The 23,885-nt window shown below is 36.6% G+C and overlaps 1 protein-coding gene across 1 annotated transcript in view; it reads left to right on the forward strand.

Annotated features, from left to right (window-relative positions):
- The window catches only part of ckap2l (cytoskeleton associated protein 2-like), a 67,173-nt gene that overhangs the window by 9,690 nt on the left and 33,598 nt on the right, over window positions 1-23,885 (forward strand). The window contains exons 2-5 of the mRNA XM_039768315.1: window positions 9,489-9,555; window positions 12,172-12,244; window positions 16,051-17,072; window positions 21,510-21,714. Of these exons, the coding sequence (XP_039624249.1) occupies window positions 9,489-9,555; window positions 12,172-12,244; window positions 16,051-17,072; window positions 21,510-21,714 (1,367 nt within the window). The remainder of the gene's footprint in view (window positions 1-9,488; window positions 9,556-12,171; window positions 12,245-16,050; window positions 17,073-21,509; window positions 21,715-23,885) is intronic.

Here is a 23,885-nt window from a genome sequence, read left to right on the forward strand (position 1 = left end):
AGAATAAGGAAAACTCGTATATTAAAAAAAATAACCCATAATTGAGCTTATACATATGGAAGCACATGCATGGTAGCTGAACTGGCAACTCCTAATGGACCAATTAGAGTGAAACATTATTGTGTGCTGTGGTGGACTGATTTGTCCAGGACTTGCTCATGCCTTTTATTTGTTTTTCTTTTTAAGCCATTTTTGCACACTACAACATGAGATTTACATTCTCATTTGCATCCAATAACAGACAGAGAGAGATAAAAAAAACAAAGAAACTGAGAGAAGACAGGATAAAAACACTGATTCTCAAAAATTAATTAATAGGCAAAGACAACTCAGAGGTACTGGGGTTTTCTACGTTTTACTTAGTGTTCCTTCCGTAACTTCCCTTCTTATACTCCATCATCTGGGTTACAGAGAACATCTACAAACCAATAAAAGGAAACTTGCCCTACCAATAATTATCTCCACCACTCACGTTGTCTTTTTTCCATACTGCAAACAGTCTTGCTTATTGTCTTCTGACTCCCTACTGAAAACTTCCTTCCACTGCACCTACCTTTTTCTCCTAACTTCACCCGTCACTCATCTCCTAAGAGACATGTCTCTTTACCTTACAGAACAGAAGCCCTTCACCCAGTCCTATCACTTACAGAGCATTCCATCCTTCCTGCTCCCCGTTCAGCTCATCATAAGCTGCTTGCACGTCACAATATATTAACAAAACATAATTTAACAGAATTTAAAAAGAAAATTTACAATGCAGAAGATCATTAATATTAATATAGAATAATATTACCATTGGTGGTGACCATGTTTGACACATTTTTCGCTTTTGTCGGCATTACGCTTAATATTGTTGACTGTTGTTCTTCCCACTCTGTAAATTGAAGCAATACTTGAAGCGCTTTTGCCATTTTTCGTAAACATTTAAAAATGTCATTTTTTTTGTGTAATAGTAGTAGTAATAGGTAGATGATGGCATGCGCAATGTGTGTGTGGTTTTTTTTTTTTCTTTTGCCCTGAATTAATTGAGTGATGGATAATCAAGGTTTTACTGTATGTTTTACCTGAACTGAGTGAATGATACTTAAGGAAAACTCTACATTTCTGGAAGTTTAAAAAAAAAATTATAATCTCTGGTACAGTGATCCCTCGCTATATTGTGCTTCGACTTTCGGCTTCACTCCATTGTGGATTTTAAATGTAAGCATATCTAAATATATATCATGGATTTTTCGCTGGTTCGCAGATTTCTGTAGACAATGGGTCTTTTAATTTATGGTACATGCTTCCTCAGTTTGTTTGCCCAGTTGATTTCATACAAGGGATGCTATTGGCGGATGGCTGAGAAGCTACCCAATCAGAGCACATATTAAATAAAACTCCTCAATGATATACGATATGCTTCCCACGCGGTGCTTCACATACTTGAAAGCCCGAACAGCACGTATTGATTTTTGATTGTTTGCTTTTCTCTATCTCTCTCACTCTCTCTGGCATTCTCTGCTCCTGACGGAGGGGGTGTGAGCAGAAGGGCTGTTCGCACACTGGCCTAGAGGATACGGACGCTCCTGTAAAAAATACTGAAAGACTACCTTCACATTGCTCCCTTCCTTGCAGTTGCTTTGTCCGGTGGTGCTTCGCATACTTAAAAGCCTGAACAGCCCTATTGATTTTTGATTGTTTGCTTTTCTCTCTGACATTCTCTGCTCCTGACGCGCACTCCTTTGAAGAGGAAGATATGTTTGCATTCTTTTAATTGTGAGATAGAACTGTCATCTCTGTCTTGTCATGGAGCACAGTTTAAACTTTTGACTAAAGGGTGTTATTTCATGTCTAGAAGTCTCTAATACAGTAATGTTAAAAAACGTAGTCGTAAACAGGTATTCTATGCTCTGTGAAAATATTTGATTTATAAATAAAGAATCCTACTTTGCGGAAATTCATCGCGGTAGAGTCTGTAATGGATATAATGTGTTAAACGAGGGTAACTGTATTCCTTATTAAAAACACTTATGGTACTGGGGAGGGGGAGGAAAATTCTAAAGCAGTTTGTGCTGTTTTTCAAAGAGACTATCCTTCCTGATTCCTTGTCATTTTTAAAGACTGAATTTATGGAGGAGAAATAAGCACTGGTTGCAAGTATAGAATATTTTTTGTATTTGTATTTCAATTAAAATTGCTATCTAGATTAGTCCCTAAATATTTATATTCAGTAACTATTTCTACCTCCTCCTCAAGAACAATGATGGGTGAACATACAGATTTCTGTCTCTTAAAGCGAAATGATAATTTCTTTGGTCCCTTTGACCTTCCAAATAAGAGAGTTCTTTTTATACTAGTTTACCAAACAGTCCCCCTGGTTTAAATAATGGCTTTCATCCTTCTCAGATATGCATCCTATCAACATGGTGTCATCAACATACTCGATAACAGAACAGTGGTCATTTTTAGCTGTCAGGTCACTTAAAAAAAGTAATAGTAAAACTGTAAAAAGTAATAGTGATAAGGTACATCACAGAGGATTTCCTGTGTTTTGAACAAATGACTTTTAATAAATTATAATACATTTTTTTTAATACAGCACCTTTACCATGCTTTTGAAAAAGTGTTGTGCCCTTTGACTGTAATCAATTTTAATATAAAGTCCTAAATCCATAATGTAATAAATAAGTTAACATTCATACAGTTCAATTAATGCTCTGACATCTGAACATAGACAGGTAAAACTGGATGAATATGACTGGACTAACTAGTAGTTATGGTTTAACAACTGAAATGTAATGACTGGAATATACACTCACTGGCCACTTTATAATGTACACTTTGCTAGTACCGGGTTGAACCCCCTTTTGCCTTCAGAACTGTCATAATGATTTGTGGCATAGATTCATCAAGGTATTGGAAACTTTCTATTGGATTGAGATCTGGTGACTGTGGGGGAAATTTGAGTACAGTGAACTCATTTTCATGTTCAATGAACCAGTTTGAGATGATTTGAGCTCTGTGAAATGGAGCGTTCTCCTGCTGGAAGTAGCCATCAGAAGATGGGTACACTATAGTCATAAAGGGATGGGCAGGGTCATAAACAAAACTCTGGCAGATTGTGGCATTTAAACGATGCTCAGTTGGTATTAAGGAGTCCAACATGTGCCAAGAAAATATCCCCCACACAGTTACATCTCCACCACCAGCCTGAATCATTGAAACGAGGTAGGATGGTTCCATCATTTCATGTTGTTGACGCCAAATTCTGACCCTACCATTCGAATGTCGCAGCAGAAGTTGAAACTCTTCAGACCAAGCAACATTTTTCCAATCTTCTATTGTCCAGTGTTGGTAAGCCCATGTAAATTGTAGTCTCAGTTGCCTGTCCTTAGCTAACAAGAGTGGCACCTGGTGCGGTCTCCTTCTGCTGTAGCCCATCTGCTGCAAGGTTTGACATGTTGTACGTTCAGAGATGCTTTTCTGCATAACTTGGTTGTTACAAGTGGTTATTTGAGTTACTGTTGCTTTTCTATCAGATCAAACCAGTCTGGCCATTCTCCTTTGCCCTTGTGCATCAACAAGATATTTTTCATCCAGAGAACTTCCGCTAACTGGATCTTTTTCCTCTGTAAACCATAGAGATGGTTGTGCATGAAAATTCCAGTACATCAGCAGTTTCTAAATACTCTGACCAGCCCATCTAAACGTGGCATGGTTCTCAGTACCAAAGTCGCTTAAATCCCCTTTCTTCCCCATTCACAAGCTCTTTTTGAACTTCAGTGTGTCATCTTGACAATGATGATACTATGGAGTTGTTGCCTTGTGATTGGCTGTTAACAAGGAGTTGAACGGGTGAACCTAATAAAGTTGCCAGTTAGTGTCTCTCTCTCTCTCTCTCTCTCTCTCTCTCTCTCTCTTTTTTATTTTATTTTTTTTTTGGTACTGTCTTTTCTCATGACCTTTGGGGACAGACTCCCCGGTAGCCATTTTACAGCACCCCTGGAGCATTTTTCAGGTTAAGGGCCTAGCTTTAGGGCCCAACTGAGTAGCATCCCTTCTGGCAGTAATGGGACTTGAACCGGCAACCTTCCTGACACCAGTGCAGATCCTTAACTTGCGAGCCACCATTTCTCTATAATATCAAATGGTGATTTTCATAATCATTCTTTTTACATTTTAATAAAATGCGTTAAATGGAAAACATCAAGAGTGCATTGACCAATCCAACGTTGTATAACTTGCAGTGAGGTTTGCAGTAGTAACAAATTGAACAGGCAAAGTAATTATCCACAGTTTTCTTTTAATTCACTGGCAAGTTCAGAGGTAGTGGTCCTCTATTGGCTGAGACAACTCTCATGGAATGTCTAAATCCCCTCCATTAGAAGTGCAGAAACAAGCTACTCAAATGTTTGATAAATGCAAAATTGTCTGAGTAGGTCTAGATTAGTTTTCTCCAATAAAATACTAGATGGGTTTTTCTTATTATATGAAATGTGATGATCTAGGGATGTGTAAATTACTACAAAATTAACAATTGTCAAGTATTACCCTTCATATTATAATTGTAATTATTAATTTTGATTATTAACATTTATTTATATAGCACATTTTCATAGAACAGTGTAGATCAAAGTGCTTTACAAGATGACAAAGGAAAAAGTTACAAGAAAAGAAAACCAATTAAGGCAATAATATTAAAGAATAACAACTAAACAAAGTAAGGAAAAATAAACAGAAAAAAACTAAAACTCCCACAAAGACACATTTTGTATTGCCAACTGCTTATTAGTGTTGGATTGGTAACGTTATGTCCACAACAGATAACCCTTACCCCTTTACTCTATAACACATGTCCATTTACAGCAGGCTATCACAAGAAAAAATTATTCTTACAGTAATCATTGAGTTATATTTATTAAAAGGAAAGGCACCACATAAAACTGTGTGCAACAAAAGGTTTTACAACATGATCAAATACCTAGTGTAAGCACCCTGTCGCACTATTATTTTTCCAATGTAGTGTTGCATTCACTTTAACTATTTAATAACATTTATATAGTGCTTTTATAACTTATAAAGCACTATACATAGACAGCGGGGTACCATTTTAGCCACCACCCATGAGTAGCATCCACATGGCTAATGTGACGGCAGCCATTTTTGCCTCGGTGTGCTGACCACACTTTAGCTGTTAGGTGATGATAAGACGAGAAAGAGAGTCCATTATAGACAGGTGGTTATTAGGAGCAGAATGACCAAGCCATGGTGGAGAATTTAGATAGGACATTGGTAAACAAGCAATTTGTTTTCGAAAGATGCCTGGAGATGTTTTGTGACCAAGAGCGTCAGGACCTCTGTTTTATATCACATATTAGATAAATGGGGAGGGTTACGTCAGGAAGGGCATTCGGTGTAAAATTTTGCCAAATCAATCTGCGGACAACAATTTTGGATGATCTGCTGTGGCAACCCCTAACGGGAGTAGCCGAAAGAAGAACAAGAAGATCCCAAATGTTGGATATAAAATTAAATTGATCTAATTAATGTGGTATTTTCTGCAACCACAACTGATTTCTCCTGGGGTAAAACAATGCAAATATTCCAGAGCACAATGGTTCATTATATTGATCAGGAATCTAAACTGAAAAGCAGATGCTCCTCCTCAAGAACCATCATGGCTGTCTGAAGCTTGATTACATATAACAGGGCAAAAGTGGTAAAACTGTTTCTGTCAATGACTGAGACACACTCCAGGCTACACTTAGTGATTAATGGAGTATGCCATAGTTATTTATGCTTAATCCAAATACTGCATGCCATTTTGGCTTATGCTGTTGCAATACTGACATATCATCTTACAGCGATAACAGATATTTGGCTGAGATATTTGCAAATACTGTGTAAGCATAAAGTTTAGTAAACCTGAAGAGTATTTAGACAGTGATGTTCTTTTTTGCTTTGGTGGTGATTTATATAGATAGATACTTTATTAATCCTAATTAACGGGAAATTTGCATAATCCAGCAGCAGTATACTGATACAAAAAAACAATATTAAATTAAATAGTAATAAAAATAAAAAAAAATGAAAGAAAAAAAATAAAAATAAAAAAAGCAGACAATAACTTTGAGTAATGTTAGCATTTACTCCCCTGGGTGGAATTGAAGAGTCTCATAGTGTCGGGGAGGAACGATCTCCTCAGTCTGTCAGTGGAGCAGGACAGTGACAAAAGTCTGTCACTGAAGCTACTCCTCTGCCTGGAAATGACACTGTTCAGTGGATGCAGTGGATTCTTCATGATTGACAGTAGTTTGCTTAATGCCCGTCGCTCTGCCACAGATGTTAAACTGTCGAACTTTACTCCTACAATAGAGCCTGCCTTCTTAACAAGTTTGTCCAGGCGTGAGGCGTCTTTCATCTTTATGCTGCCTCCCCAGCACACCACCGCGTAGAAGAGGGCACTCGCCACAACCGTCTGGTAGAACATCTGCAGCATCTTATTGCAGATGTTGAAGGATGCCAACCTTCTCAGAAAGTATAGTCGGCTCTGACCTTTCTTACATAGAGCATCAGTATTGGCAGTCCAGTCCAATTTGTCATCCAGCTGCACTCCCAGATATTTATAGGTCTGCACCCTCTGCACACAGTCACCTCTGATGATCACAGGGTCCATGAGGGGCCTGGGCCTCCTCAAATCCACCACCAGCTCCTTGGTTTTGCTTGTGTTAAGATGTAAGTGGTTTGAGTCGCACCATTTTAACAAAGTCTTTGATTAGCTTCCTGTACTCCTCCTACTGCCCACTCCTGATGCAGCCCACAATAGCAGTGTCATCAGCGAACCTTTGCATGTGACAGGACTCCGAGTCATATTGGAAGTCTGTTGTATATAGATTGAACTGGACCAGAGAAAGTACAGACCCCTGCGGCGCCCCTGTATTGCTGAACACAATGTCAGACCTGCAGTTCCCAAGGCACACATATTGAGGTCTGTCTGTAAGATAGTCCACGATCCATGCCACCAGGTGTGAGTCTACTCCCATCTCAGTCAGCTTGTCTCTAAGGAGCAGAGGTTGGATGGTGTTGAAGGCGCTAGAGAAGTCCAAAAACATAATTCTTACAGCACCACTGCCTCTGTCAAGTGGGAGAGGGATCGGCGTAGCATATAGATGAAGGCACCCTCCGCTCCCACCTTCTCCTTGTATATGAAATATACATTCTAGCACAAGGGTAATAGCATGCAACAGTGTCACCATTTCTTGAACTTGTTATATTTTGTTACATTTTATGCTTTTACATACCTATACAGAAGAACTATCAGACTGTTTACATTCACTTTTTAATTTTACATTACTGTCACTTATGATTTATTTTTATCCAACTTTGATTTTATGTATACATGCTCCCCCCCAATTATTCATTCATATATTTAACATTTTCTCACAATTTACAGTTTTAAATGATGAGTAGTAGTGATGACAGGTTTTCCAATAATATCTATTTTGAAAGAAAAGGAATATATTTGTGTTGTAATTTTTTTTTTCATAATTATTTGAATGTTGGTAATTTTATTGTACTACAAAAACAGTGACATAAATATTTACCAGGTGTTTTCTGTGTTTATTTTTATGACCTAATGAGCTAAACCTAGTTAAAAATTAGAACGTAAAAAAAGAATGTGAACTTTTAGAAGAATGAGGCAAAGGAGAATTGAAGCGTTTTGTTACTAAAGCTATTACTAAACACTCTGGCTAAGGCAGGTGGTGTTTGTTTATTTTAAATTAATTAATGAATGGATTTTAAATTGAGGATATCCTGCTGTCATTGCAAATACAAATACCGGTCTGTTTCATCTTCTTTTTTGATAAGTTGCAAATCTGAGACATATCACAGGAAGAACAAATGACATCTGAAGGCTACCATAATTCTGGGAAATATGAGTGTGCAAGAGACTCTGTGGGCCATAAACTGGTTTATATTAAATATTGACATAGTACACTGGCACTGCATCACTTACACCTTTTTGAAAGATCAGCTTGTCCAAAGATGGAGAAGAGCATGGATCACAGTGACACAAAGTTTTCAGAACTGACCTGCCTCAGAATAACAAGGAATAGTCAATTGTTTTCAGATAAACGCACATCTTGGAGTTTCATGGTTCATTCAGGTATAGTGGCATTTTGTGTATAGTGGAGAACTGGCTTAAACTTATTATTCAATTTGCCATTTTAATGCTGAACAGTTTTCATCTGATACTTTATTTCCCTTCATCTGATTGTAAGGCGGGGGACTGGACATCTTTGTGAATGAGCAATGGTGTAAAAGTTGTCCATATTACAATTAAATGTAAAACATGTGATCCAGACATAGAAACTATTGGAATCCTTCATTTTACTGACTAGGGAGGTAAGTTGTATCATTTTAATTGATGGTTTTTGTTCTTCCCTCTGCCAACAGGAAACTGGCAACAGAAGTGATTATTTCTGTTATCAACACTAATCATACATCTTACTGACCTTGGAATAATGGTCACTTCAGCCAGGGGAAATCTGGTGGAAGGAATTGTGACAAATTTCCGTCAGTACTGTATGTGTCATGTTCCAGTCATGGACACAATCTGGGCTTGCTTTACTTAAATGTCCAGTGCTTTTAAGATATAAACACAACTTGGCCAATCTGACCACAGTCTGATTCATTATACTCCCACCTACAAGCCTGTTAGTAGATGGCAACATCTCTCTTATCATCCAAGCCACCAAGCTAGAGGTTCTTGTGTATCTTTGAGGTCGTCTTGTTTGTTAGAGTATTTATATTTTTCTTGAGCTCCTGAAAAGTGTTAATTTCCCTTTGGGGACAAATAAAATGTTATCTGCTTCTTTCAGTGTTTTATGCTGGTGCAGTTTTTGCAAGTAACTGAATAAAGAAGGCTTTTGTTTAAAAATACCTGTAAAAATGGGTAAATTCAGAAGAAATGTGAACTCCGTGATGTGATTATAAACTTGTGATTTCTAGTCAAGTTATTTGTCAGCCTACTTGCTGTATTAGTTGGTTCTCTTCCTCCCAAAAAGTATGTAGGCAGACATCCAGGTAAGAAGACAATTAATTTGGAACCAAATATTAGAATCCTTGTAGCATTCCCACAACTATCAAATATACAGTACTTAAATGCTACTGGTTCTGAGCTGGGACCAAGCAAGTTATGCTATGTAGGATTTATTTCCATTCTAATTACTTGCATTGACTTCATTGTGGCATTTTTCCAGAGTGATTACAATGCTGTGGCATCTGTCTTTTTAAGTGTGCTTCTTCTTGGAACAGTATTCAGTTTTCTTGTATAATATACAATTCCCATAGTGACAAAAGTTCTTCCAATTGGACATCATGCAGCAATATGTACACTTAATGTGTTAGTAGACATTATTGTTTAAAAAAAATGGCGTGCTTTCCTATTCATTAGAAATTGTCTGCTTTATTTATTTATTTATTTATTTATTTATTTTTTTAAGAGCTGCGCAAGCAGAAACTTCTGGAGTACCTTGCAAACAAAGGGAAGCTGAAACCACCTAATCCCAAGTAAGGCCTTTAATTTTTTTTCTTGTAAACGTTTAAGCCATTGATGGTGCAATGTTTAGTATTGCATTTACTGATTCTGCTGATGCTGCACTCAATGACATGTTGCAAAAATATTTATTAGATGAAAATTGTATTACACATTGTGTAATTTGTACAGACAGATCTCTTGGGACATAGAATTGTTTTTTTATAAGCTACTTTTGAAGAGCCCCTGATGCTGCAGGATAAACAAAAGCAGCCATACGATTATACGTTGTGCCAATTTTACCATATACATGTGCTTGATATCCGGTGGGAACACCCTTCGCCTCCAGGAAAGCCTAAATGTAATGTATCCAAGTACATTTCTGAATCAATAGTCCATTACATACTGTGCCCTCCATAATGCTGAGAACAAAGGCACATTTTCCATGATTCACCCCCTCTGCTACACAGTTTAAAATTACTACACAAACAATTCAGACATGTTTGAATTTCGTATTGCAGACTTTAAGTATATTTGCATAAAGTTCAGTCACACCATATAGATATTACATTTTATACGTCATCCCCCCATGCCACACCCGTTCAGTTGCACCATAATGTTTGGGACAAATGACACAGGTCAGTTTCATTGCTTCATTTGCACAGGCATAAGATTTCTAGGCTTGCTTTTTACCCTTTGTAGTCTGTAGTAGCTGCTGTTGAACATGAAGGTGAGAGCTGTTCCAACGAAAGTCAAATAAGCTATTATGAGGTTGGAAAAATCAAAGTAAAAAAAAAAAAAAATTAAATACATCAGTAAATTATGATTAATTATCTGGAATAGTCTTAAGAAGACAGAAGACACTTGGGAGCTCAGTAACCACAAAGGGACTGGTAGCCCAAGGAAGACCCCCACTGCTAATCACAGAAGAATCTTCACTATATTTATATGTATATATAAAAAAAAACAAATGCCTGTCTGACGGATCAGAAACAGTCTTCAGGAGGCAGATGTGCATGTGTCAGAGACCACTATCTGCAGAAGACTTCATGAACAGAAAGAGAGAGGCCACCCTGCAAGATGAAAACTGCTAGTTAGCCATTAAAACAGGATAGCCAGATTACAGTTTTGTGAAAACATACTTTAAAGTGTCTGCAGGATTTTGGAAAAACGCCTTGTGGACAGATGAGACGATGGTTAACCTGTATCAAAGTGATGACAAGAAGACAATGGTGAGATAAAACGGAACTGCCCAAGATCCAAAGCATACCACCTCATCTGTTAAACCTGGTGGCAGGTGCTGTTATGGCTTGGGCATGTATGGCTGTCACAGATATTGGCTTCACTTCATTGATGATGGAACTGTTGATGACTGTGGCACAATTAATTCTGGGGTATATAGAAATCTTATCTGCTCAGGTTCCAGCAAATGCTTCCAAACTTGGATGGCAAGTTGGACAGTGCTTCATCCTACAACAAGATAATCTCAAACTTACTGCTAAGGCAGTACAGTTTTTCAAAGCTCCAGAATGGAATTTTCTTGAATGGCCAAGATAGTCCCCCGATTTAAATCCAATTGAGCATATCTTTCATATGCTGAAGAGAAAACATAAAGGAACAAGCAGGAGCTGAACATGGCACCATTAGAGGCTTGGCGGAGCATCACCAGAGAAGATCCTCGGCACCTGTTGATGTCTGTGAATCGTAGACTTCAAGCAGTCATTGGATACAAAAGATATAAAACAAAGTAGTGAATATAACTGCTTTAATATACTTACCATTGATATGTCCCAGACATTATGGTGCTCTGAAATGGGGGTGGGGGTGGAGGGGGGCATGTAGTAATACGTGTAGTAATTTTAAACTTTGGAGCAAAGGGGTAAATCAAGGAAAAATGTGTCTTTGTACCAAACATTATGAAGGACACTATATGTGTTGACAAAGGGTTTGTGAAGATGCTATGTACACACTGCTTTTGAACCTGTTGTAGTGTCAAACCTGGTCTTTACTATTTTAGATAGATATACTGTATAGATAGAACTTTATTTGTTCCCAGGAGGAAGAAACACTGTTAGTAATGCATGGCTTTTCTAAACTTCATTAAGCATCTAGTATTGAGAAAAGCACTAACAACGTGGTTTTTGGATAGCCACACAGGTTTTTGCAGCTAATGGGGACCGCTCACTTGTCAGCAGAGAATTTTTATTACTGTCTTTAATGTATGATGGCTTTGGTCACCAGCCACTGTTTCTAGAGTAGAATGATGAATAGGGACCCCCTATCCACCACCATACAGCTCAGCCATATAGTACACAAATATAAAAGCATCAACGTAGATGTCTAATATGAAGTAATCTAATAAGAACAAATAATATTGAGCTTATCATCGCTGTAATAAAGGCTTTTTTAAAGCTTTATAGTGGCGTTAAGTATTGGTATTTCCAAGCAAAATTGTATTTTGAGTGTGAAGTTCTTTTTGTTGTACAGATATTCGCATTTGACAGTTAATAACATGGTGAATCTTTTATAATGTTAACACATTTAGGTGATTTGTAAAAATATAAAGTTAAAATTTAAACTGCATTAGCAAAGTGTCTACCTTTTTATAACAAAACATTTGCCTCACCTGTGGGGTGTGTTCATATCTGCAGACCTTATCTAAGGGATATCCCAAATACAAAGAAGGTACTACCAACGTCATCCTGCCAAACGTTTTCACGTGTGGTAAGTATCAAATAACTAATATTACCATTGAAATCATTTCCTGTAGTTTTTGTAAAGCATAATTAGTTATGGATGTTTGGCACAAGACTGCATAGCAGCGTTAATCTGGTAACAACAACATTTATTTATATAGCATATTTTCACGTAAAGAATGTAACTCAAAGTGCTTTGCAAGATGTCAAAGGTAAAGTTACACTTAAGGAAAAAACAAGATTTGGTAAGAATATTAATCAGTAAGTAACAAAGAAAAAGTAAATAAATCCTTACATACTTATAAAGCATAGACATATACTGTAATTAGTAGAAAGATAGCATTCTTTTATACAATATTTAAGTCTTTAAAGATGAGCATTGTGATGAGGTCAGATGGCAAGGAGGACAAAAAAAAAACCAAAAAAACCAAACCAATCCAGTGAAGCTGGAAGGGGGTGAAAAAAACTCTGCAGGGGTTCCAAGGCCAAAAGACCACCCAGACCCCCTTGGCCATTCTACCAAACATAAATGTTCTTAAGTCATTTAACATTGTCTCCAGGCTTTGTCTGAGAGGATTCGATGAGTCAAATCTCATGGACAGCAGTGTCACCCACCTTCATTCTTGCATAACAGGTGGCTACACAGCTCCTTAGTCAGTTTGCAGTTTTTATTAGAAAAGAAAGTAGAGATTAGTAAAGATTTCAAACCCTGAACAGTATGATAATTCTTTGCCTAAACAGTGTACTAAGAATACAACTACAACGTATCTACAAAAAAAGCCAAATTAAAAAATGGGTTTTTAGTAGGGTTCCACAGTATCGGCCACATAACCACATATAGTAGTCCATAAGAACTTCCCCACACCTGACAAGTAAAAGAAGCTGCAGAAAAAAATATGAAAATGATAAATACATGTCCCACAGACCCACATGGTGTAATAATAAGGAGAATTTTACAAAAGTTCAAATATAAAATCACTCATATCCTAACTGTACCTCGGGACTTGTAATTTGTCTCATTCACAACACAAGAACCTTTTTAAGAGTAGTAGGAAATGTTGCTTGTTATTCCTATTGTCCAAAGTACCCATCCCAGTTGTGTCATCTCGGGAAGAAGAGTTGCTGGGGGGGTGAGAGGTGAGGTGATCCCTCAGTAATAACAGTGCATCTCGGATGGGAGATGAGTAATCAGTAGGCATGCTCTGATTGATTGGCTGCCAATCAGAATCAGATTTTTCACTTAAAGAAAAAAAAAAAAAATTGATTGGTAAAGAGGCCAATCACAAAAATCGATATTTTCAGCCTCTGCTTTTCTAAGCTTCATAGTATTAGGGTGTTGTGCCATGTTAGCCGTTATGGATGTAGTGATAAGTGAAACAAAATAACACCTTTTATTGGCTAACTAGAAAGATTACAATATGCAAGTTTTCAAAGCAATTCAGGCCCCTTGTTCAGGCAAGTTTATATCTTTATTTTGTCATTTAAATTAAAACCAATACTGCTTGAGTTTGGACAGCAGGCTTTTTTAAAGTACAGAAGCTTATACTTTTAATTGGAAAAATAAAAGATAAAATACTAATTTAAAATTGCTGCTTAGTAAACAGTAGGATTTTTTTATATAAAGATTTGTACTGTGTTTATTATTTGTTGCTGTGTGTCAAACAGCATAGGTTTTTTGGAAGAAACAAGTACTACATAATTAAAATAGTAATCTATATTTTATAATTACACCTCAAGAATTACTAATGTCTAGCTGATTCACTGATGGAAACATACCTGCATAATTTAGTAAATGTACATTTTAACAACAAAAGGCTGTAGTGCAAATAATGATTTAAAATGGTTAAAACCTGTGAGTCCATTTACATTTACGCAGTGTTTAATTGCCAATATCAATTAATAGAATGTGTGAAAATCTACATACATAATATATATATATGTGTGTGTATATATATATATATATATATATATATATATATATATATATATATATATATATATATATATATATATATATATATATATATATAATATTGTTAGAGAAATGGTGAAAACTGCTTTTTTTAATTAAGCCTTGTTGCAGATGCATACATTACAAAACAAATCAAACAACATAATAGCTTGTAATTGTGAAGAACAAAAAATGCAGCCCCACCAAACACTTTTTACTCAGAATAAGAGGCACTAAGGTGGGCTATGGAAAGCTCAAGCCCTCAAGAGGGCAGTATAGGGCTCCTTTTTACAAAGATAAAAACTCAAACTAGTTTTGTTAGTGCTTGAGATGGGAATAAGCAAAGCAAAAGTCCATAAAATTATGATGCCACTAACTAGCATTCCACGTCTAGCAGATGAAGCTGGGATCACTTTGCTCAGATCAAGGAGAAGTAATATTGTACCAGTATTTTTTCACATGGCCACTTGGATACATTCCCTCCTCACCCTAAACAGGAAATGTACTTTACATCCCATTGAAAGTATTTAACTTGCCTATAAGTCCTTTGGCATCTAGGGGACAGCAGATAATTCTATGAAGGTGTCCCTGGAAAAAAAAAAAGTTACCCACATCCTGAATGGGTTTCCAGGGCTTGAACGATAAGAGTACACTGGTGAGAGCTTATACTTCTCCACAGCCCCTGACTCGCTGAGTTTAGAGTTATTTCTTGGCAACAGAAGCTGCAAAACCCAGGATATGGGAAGTGCAATTGGGTGAGCCATTTCATCAGACAAATCGGGTGCCTTGTGTTTAAAACTTTGCTTAGACTAATAGTTTGCTCACACTTTAAAGGCTAAAACTGCATATGCCCCAAAAAATTAATTTATAACTGCATGAGTGATGTACCACAAAGTTCCTTTATAAATCAACTTAAAATTATGATGTTGTGCAAACATCTTTAGCCAATCCCTGTCACCTCATATCGGTAACTATATGTACACAAAAACACCCTTTTTAGGATGTTAACGATCTAATAACCATATACATTTGTCCACGGTCCTGAGTAACATCTTTACTTCAAACCATGGTAGAACACCGATAGCCAAACCTAAGTGAATGTAAACTTGAGGTATTACTGATTGAAGTGGTTGATCTGGAGAGAACCTTATACACACATACATGGGAAGAACAAGCACACTCCAGACAGAAAATGATTGGGTCTCTCAGTGCTAGCAGTGATAACATTGAACCATTGTACCGCTATAAAAATAATATGCACAGTCTATAACAATTTTCCAGAAGAGAATGCGTTGTTGCACAGGTGTTAAGTTTGATATTCGGCTGCTTTAGCTGTGTGGAAACACACAGTGAACTGCAAACATACGAGACTTCTTCATATAATGCAACCATTCTATTGTTAATTCAGAATTTACGTTGATTTTATGTTTTTTTAAATTTTTTTTATTTGCATTTAAATTTAAGTCCTTTTTATTGTGATCTTTTTTTCTCCTTTCCATAATGTTCAACAAAGGCAAATGTGAACAAATTGCTTTGTTGTTATCAGCTCCATTTTCTTGAACTAAATCCTCCGGTCCATTCTGTGCTTTCAAGCAACCATGCGATTAATACATGAATGATATGTATAATATGAGAAAAATGTATGCAATTTGTTACAGCTTAAAAGTTAGCAATGAATATTTCCTGCTGGAACTTCATTGATTCAGGTATCTCTTAATGGATTTATAGATCTAATTCTGACTCCATTGTATTCTGTACTTTTGAATCCTTGGTTATGTATTCTGAATTATTGAAATTCATTGTTCAAAGTAATAGGTGATATTTGACTTGTCTTTTTTTTTTGTGTGTTTATTTTTTTATTACTATTTTTTTTAATTGTGTAGGCCAGCAAAGATAAAGAGAATTCCTGTCCTACTGTGTCTAAATCAATAGTGAATAAGAGCAAGATCGGAAACGGCGCAAATTGTTCTAATTATGCTGTGTCTATTGATGACCGTAAGCCTTGGAATTCAAGCACTCTGATTTCAAGACCATCTGTGAAGACCTCTGTTTCCTCCAAGCCCTTGCCAAGTAGTTCTGCAGCAAAGCCCCCTAGTCGATCTGCATGTGTACCTTTGGAAAACCTTAGGGTTTCTGGAGCATCACGGCAACATCTGTCTGCAAAAGGTTTAATTCCAAACCATCGGCCTTCCAGTGCCACTCTGCAGCCCTCCTCAAGGACCCAACTGCTACCTTCTGTAAGGACTGCAGTTAAAAGAGCAGGGGAGGGAGCATATGTTCACAATAAAACCACAGCCAATCAATTTGCTAAAGACTCTGGCACATTTCGATCATTTGGAGACTTAAGAGCCACACGGCTGTCTTCTAGGGTAGTGGGTACAAAAACTGCCCTCGCTGGAAGGAGACCAGAAGAAGCAAAGAGCAACTGCAAGACAGACGGGCAGAGTTCCAGGACTGTTGCAGTCCAAGACCAGAAATCCATGATCCCACTCTCAAGCGGACATTCCCGTAGATCTTTTCAAAGTCAGGCACGTATCAAATCCTGTGATAGAGTAAGTGCACGTAAAGTTACAGACAGACGTACGCTTGGTTCTCGGACTGCTGCCTTCACAGATAAGAACAGACCTTCTTCTGCAACCTTTGACATGCACTTTTCAAGACGGGAACCTAGTGAATTGAAAAACAATGTAAAATCTGCTGAGGGAAATAAAAAAATACTTTCCAATAAACGTAGTATATGCAAAAAGGAGAATAACCACCCAGTGGCAAGCAATACGATGACTACCAGGCCATCCTCATTGCCCAATTTGCCATCTAGACAGTCTCAACTAAGCTCAAAGGAAAATTCTGTAAACAAGCTGGCTGATGGCATACATGGATTTACTGCCAAAGAGGAAGAAAGGATGTAAGTATCATATGCCTGCTTATTGGAATATGTATGCAACAGTATCGGTTTTTGGGAATTTGTTTCCTGCTGCTTGGTGAAAGGCTACGGCCCAGGATCTCTGACCATTTCTAATGAATCAACAATAGCTGAATAATTCCATAAACCATTTTCCGAATATGCTTTGCACTAATAATTGTCTTTACTAACACACTAGCTGCTTGGTGTCTAGTGTAAAAATAGCATGTTTCAGGTGGCATTTGATGTTTGGTGGTCAGTGAATGAGGTTGCCCTTTCCTTCAGCATTTTGTTACCAAAAGAAATGTGGTGAGAAAAAAGCTGCACAGCAAAATCATCAGAACTAAATTAACATTTAAAAGTATAATGTATGTATAGGAACAATAGTGCCATATATAGTTTGAAGTTTTCATTTTACATAACCGGTGTGTGTAATATGTATCTGCACAAATCCATGCAGAGATGTACGTTGATTACATGTAACAGCCATATGTAAACATTGACATTTTTAATGGGCATGAGCATGCGGTTTTTGAGAACATAAAAATGGGAGTAAGCTAAGTAGTACATCAGGTAAGATTTTTTTTTTTTATTTATTCTATTAATTAAAATGAAGTTCTGTATTTTAATACAGGTACATTCTTTTTTATCATGGCACTGGATAGTTGCAATGTGTTGCACATGTTGAGTGGACATGCAATTTCACCATCCTATATGCATGTTATACTACTGGTGATTTGCTGTGTACCTGAATTCAAAACACATTATTTTACTGACTTTTTGTTTTTGTTTTTTTTCTTTTCTTCAAAATGTTGATAACATTAGATCCCACATTAACTCTCTTGATGACCTGTCTGTCCCTCCTACATGTACAGCTGGTTTTCATCAATTTGAGTCTGTATCTTTCCCTTTTTTGACACAAGTAATTAGTCACCTTAAGCCCACAACTTGTCCGCTAGATATTGTTCCTGCTTATCATTTTAAAGATGTTTTTGAAGTGGTTGTGTCTAGCATTTTGTACGTTATAAATAGCTGTCGTGAGACTGGTTCAGTCCCAGCCTTTTTTGGCCGTGCCGTGGTGCAGCCTTTAATTAAAAAAAAAAGAAATCTGGATTTTACAAACTTTTTGAACTTCAGACTCCTCTTTATGTTGCTCTTTCTTTCTAAAATTAAGGAGAAGGTTGTCTTTCAACAGCTGCAAACCTTTTTAAATGAAAATGGCAGTTTTAAAGTATTTCAATCTGGTTTTAAGACACACCACAGCATAGAGTCAGCACTTTTTTAGGGTTCTAAGCAATCTCCTATTGATATGTGACTCTGGGGATACCGCTGTCTTGTTGCTGTTAGATCTAAGTGCAGCATTTGATTTGACACCCTTATCAGCCGTCTTGAGCAGTATGTGGGTATACAAGGATCTGCTTTGGAATGTACATGGTGCCCTTAGGATCAATATTTAAAAAACACAATATTTCTTTCCATTGCTACACAGGTATATCTTCTTCTGAAACAAATTCTCATAAACAATTATTGGAATGTCTGAAAGACATTCAAAGCTGAATGCTGCTAAAGTTTCTTAGTTAATAAAAAAAAACAACAAAAAACAGATTGTGTGTTTTGGATCTTCTTTATTGTACTCCTGCAAGTAATCATGTGCCTTTGATAATGTACTGTAAACCCTGATTTTTGATAATGCCCTCAAATTTGATAAACAAATTTAACCCCATTGTTAAAGCCTGTTTCTGTCAGCTCAGTGTATTGGCTAAGGTCAAGCCCTTTCTTTCTGTACATGATTTTGAAATATTAATTCATTTGTCTCTTCTCAGCTTGACTATTGCAACTCTTTATACATTGGAGTTAATCAGTTACCCCTTGCTCATCTTCAATTAGTCCAGAATGCTGCTGCCAAGCTTCTAACAAGCACTTGAAAACAAAATCGCATCTCACCAGTCTTAGCTTCTCTTCACTGGCTTCCTGTGTGCTACAGGATTGTGTTTAAAATTTTACTGTTTGTTTTTAAGTTCCTGAATGCTTTAACTCCCTTTTATCTTACTGACCTCTTACACTCGAACTCTTCTTCATGATCACGGAGGTCCTCTGACCAGAGGTTATTGCTTGTGCCAAGTTCTACACTTGGTTTTAGAGGAGACTGTGTTTTTACTGCTTTGTAATAGTCTACCCTTTTATCTTAGGTTGGGACCAACTTTGGTCCCTTAAGTCCGGCCTGAAAGACTATATTTTTGCCTTAGAACTTGTATGTATATGTATGCATCATTGTATATATTGGTGTATTTATGGAAGCTGTTGTTTGAAGTGTCCTCTATAAATAAAATTGACTTGACAGCAAGAACATGTGCAACAAAATGATTACATGCAGTATTTTTTTTTTCTCTTGCCCTTAAGTAGTCATTCTAGATTAAAATACCTTTCCTCGAGGTTAAGGTCATTATTTTATTGTTTACAGTTTGAGACTGTTGATTTTTTTGGGAGAGGGTAATTCAATCCCATTTGTAGTATTTGGTCCAGTGAATTACCAAGATCAATCAGAGCATCTATTCAGCAAAGGAATTCTTGCCCACACAACCCAACTTGCATCCATGCCAAGCTGGATACGTCAGTCTCACAATCTGCATAATACAGACAGTTTATAGAATTTAAATATCAGCACAGCTTCAGAATCCTGGGTTTGAATTTTGGCATGAAGTTGTAACTTTCATCTGGTGTCTGCATGACCTCTCTTCTTGTATTATGGTTTTGTAAAGGTGTGTGTGTTTGTCTATATTCAGAGATTGACTGATATCCCATCCCGGGTGAACTTTTCCTTTGTTTGGTGGTACCAAAATAGACAATGGTTCCCAGAGTTTTATATTGATCATTTTGATAATAGCTGGGACGGAATTTGATTTATTTATTTATTTTTTTATTTTTTGAAAGGAAAACACCTTTTACTTCAAACTAGCATATGTACAGTATTTATCTTGTTTTTCATATGCTCATATACTATAACTTAGATCCTGAAAGACCGTTATTTTTCAAGGTGTATGATTCCGTGAGTCAGCCTTACTGAATTGCTTGTTTTAAAGCAACTGCCATTAGCTTTACTTTCTCTGTTCTTAATGTTTCCTAATATAGATAGGCACAGGAGGATGTTTTTTGAACCTGGGAGAAACTGCAGCCCATACAGCAACAGTCAAATGTATGCAAGCAATACACTGTAAACAGTAAATAAAAAAACCCATTATGTACAAATTATCAAAATAAAGTTGCCGAAGAACATGTTCCAACCAGAGGATTTGTTGTAAAGTCTAATGTCCACTATAGCACAGACTCGTGGATGCTTGCCCTAGAGCATCATTTTAGAATGGACCTCTTGCTAAAGGTGCTGCATAGTCTGACCATTTACACAAGACAAGGTCTTCCTACATCATTCACACCTTGCAATCATAGAATTAGTCTAGTAACTTTTATGTGAATTTTAAATAGCCTTTTTTCTGCTTGTCCATCTTATAATTTAACCACTATTCCAGTCAAGGTTTGAGAGATACTTTTATACAACTAAATGGTCACCCCTTTACAAAGCAAGCTATAGCTTAACATCCACATTAAGGGCACACATAAACGTCTTATTAAAGCACCAGAATGTTCTGATAGTTTGCATAGGCAGTATCATACATCTCTAGCTATCAAGTGTTTTTTCCCTTTTTATAATGTTCCATTCCAATTAAATCTGCAATGGACTGATGTCCTGTTCAGATTTTATTTTTGCCTTGCGCCCAATACTAGCTGGCATATACTCCAGCACCGCTATGATTCTGCTCAGGATTTAAGCAGTTTAGAAAATGACTGACAGACATTTCAATTAAATGTATTTTTTTAACTGTTTAATGTGAAGTCAACACAGGTTTAAACAACCTATTTAAAAGAATGTGTAGTTTTACTGTCTTCAAGCATGCCTTTACAAGCTGTACCTGCAAGTGTTTTTATGAGATATAAGTGCATCAGCTTATTTAAATATGTATTGAGCCACTTGATATAAAATTGCCTGAATGTTTTTAAAATAGTCTTACAAGATTGCTATGCTTTAGTCATTGATGAATTTTGCCAGTTTGTGATGTTTGCCTTTTTTGTCATTTATTAAGTATAACAGCCTTTGTCTTTATTTTTTTTTTATTTACCAGTAACACTTAAAAATAAGGTTAGTAATGCATACATTTTTCTGGATAAAGATTTAAATGATTGACTCTCTTAGCAATGCAATTTATTGCATCTGAGGATGTCATCTGGTCTATGCTATTTTATAAGAGATTAGCTCAGATGTACCTCTAACTAAAACATTGCCTGCAGAAGCATATTTTATTTATACAATTGGTCTACTTGGTTTAGCTAAATAATAAATGTACTTCTTGGTCCAACTGCTAAATTTTATTTAACATTTGTTTTCAGCCGAAAGTTGCAAGAATGGCAGAAAGCCAAAGGCAAAGCATATAAACGACCGCCAATGCCCACACCTGTGAAAAAAGTGGAGGTAAAAAATGAACTTCCGACGAAACAATCATTCTGGGCTACCATAGAAGAAGAGGATGCCATTAATAGCCTGGTGACCAGCATTGATCGTATGCTGTCAGACTGCTTGGAACTAATACACAAGGTACACACCCAAGTCTGATAAACACCCAGGGCTTTCTCATTGGTATAGGTTAATATTAGCTTTGATGAAATGAAGCAGATCTGGTTAGTCTAAATCATTTGCACAGGTACATCAAAAAAGCACAGAATTGAATCCAGCAAGATGAGGGTTGGAGTAGGAATACTCCATCCAAAAGTGTTATTTATTAATGCTGCTTACCCCATGTTGTTTGTAATGATGGCAGAGAAAAAAATGTATCTAATGTTGTCATGCTTGTCCCATGGTGGAAACACAGTTCATGATACAATAGGGGTCTATGGTGATCACTGGACAATGGCAAACTTCCACAGAAATGTCCATGAAATTGTGGCGCTGCTCGTTTTGCATAATCAATATGTCGAGTCATTCAGTCATATGATGCCAATATCCCAAACACACTTTTTTTTTATCTAAAACATTCTTAATTAAATCGCCTCCAGAAAACACTCTTGTGTATAAAAATGGAATGCACTCGGATGCGAATGAGCATTTGAATTGAAGGCCTGTCTCCCATTGTTACATTTCTGTTCATAGCGGTGACCCACAACTGGAGTGCCTCGGGATTACTTATTGGCAGTTGGTGAAACTATATGATAAAAATTGACCTTCTCCTTGATTAAGCTTGTCAGACATTCAAAAGTACAAGGTATTTTCTTTTCCTGATGATGTTTTCTATTGTTTTTCTTTAATTTGTAACATTTAGTTCTGCATTCCTCTTAGCACATACTTTTTGTTAATATCATGTGAAGGTCAGTGTTAGCCAAAGAGTAAGCTGTTACTAGGCTGGATGCCTGACCAATGAATGATGTTGTTTTGAATGAGAGTGTGTGCTATTTTTTCATTTGTGAGAGTATTTTTCAGAATTGGCTTATTTAACAATGTTTTATTAAAAACTAGGCTGACCCGCCTTTTAAGGCAACCGACTTTTAAGTTGACTATTTCTTAAGGCAATTCAATATGTAGATCAATTTGATATTTTATACAAACTCATTAATTTGGTTGTATTGCATTTGAGCTGTATTACTTTAATACTTGTAGTTTCTGTTATTTTTGTGATGAAATGTAAACTTTTTTTCTATATTGAGGTCACCCTTTTGAACCCCCCTGATATTTACTACGCGGTGAGGCATTTGTACTCCATCAACATTAATTATTTCCAGAGACATAATTTTGTCCATTTTTCCAGCGCATCGTGCACAAAAGCAAGGGAATGATGGGAGCACCAAAACTCTGCTCACATCATGTCGCTTCGTATCTCAAGCTGCAAGTAATAAGTCTTTGATAAGCGGAATATCACTACGCTTTCCGCTCACGGGACAGAAGGACAATCCCGATTGCTTTTATATAGTAAGAAAGAAGAAGAAGATATCGCACAGTCTGGAGTAGAAAATCATCTTTTACCTGGAAAAACGAAACTACAAATCCCATTGTGCATTGCAAAATGGACGGGGCGTGTGTGAAACTCCGCGCCTGCGTAGCACTCACGGAACGGAAGGACAATCCCTATCATTTTTATATAAAAGGATTATTTTTTTGGACATTGTTAGCATACAACTAGATGTCTTGATATATGGATTATGCGACGCATGCACCATGAGATTTTTTTCACTGACTTTTTTGATACTGTTTGTCTTGTGTTGGTCACCATTGACACCAGTTATATCAGAAAAGTTATCTCAATTCTTCATGTAAACGTAAATATTTTTCTCTGTCATCACTACAAACTACATGGATTAATAGATAAAAAAATGTCATTTTTGTTTGGAGTATTCCATTAAATTTATAAACTCCTGTTGTAGTTGTTTTAAATGTGTTTTTTTTTTTTTTTGCCATGAATCCTTGTTTAGTCAAACCCCTTCTTTTTCTTAAATAAAAAGTTGGTACCCTTAAATTATATGTCTGGTTTGGGGGAGTGATGCATGTAAATATCAATTTAAATGTAGTGGCTTGGTGATACAGTGATGATCGCTGATATATCAGAGAATTAGGGTGCCTAGAGGCATATAGAAAAATTTGGGGGGTGGGGGGAATGCAAACGCCACTCTACTTGTACACTATAGTATGTGGAATAAAGTGTGTATTGTGTGTGGTGGTGTTTTTTGTTTTGTTTTGTTTTTTTTTTGTAGGTTGGGGGTGGAGTTGTGATATATAAT

This window comes from Polypterus senegalus, chromosome 11 (genome assembly GCF_016835505.1).
Source record: "Polypterus senegalus isolate Bchr_013 chromosome 11, ASM1683550v1, whole genome shotgun sequence".
Lineage (NCBI taxonomy): Eukaryota > Metazoa > Chordata > Cladistia > Polypteriformes > Polypteridae > Polypterus > Polypterus senegalus.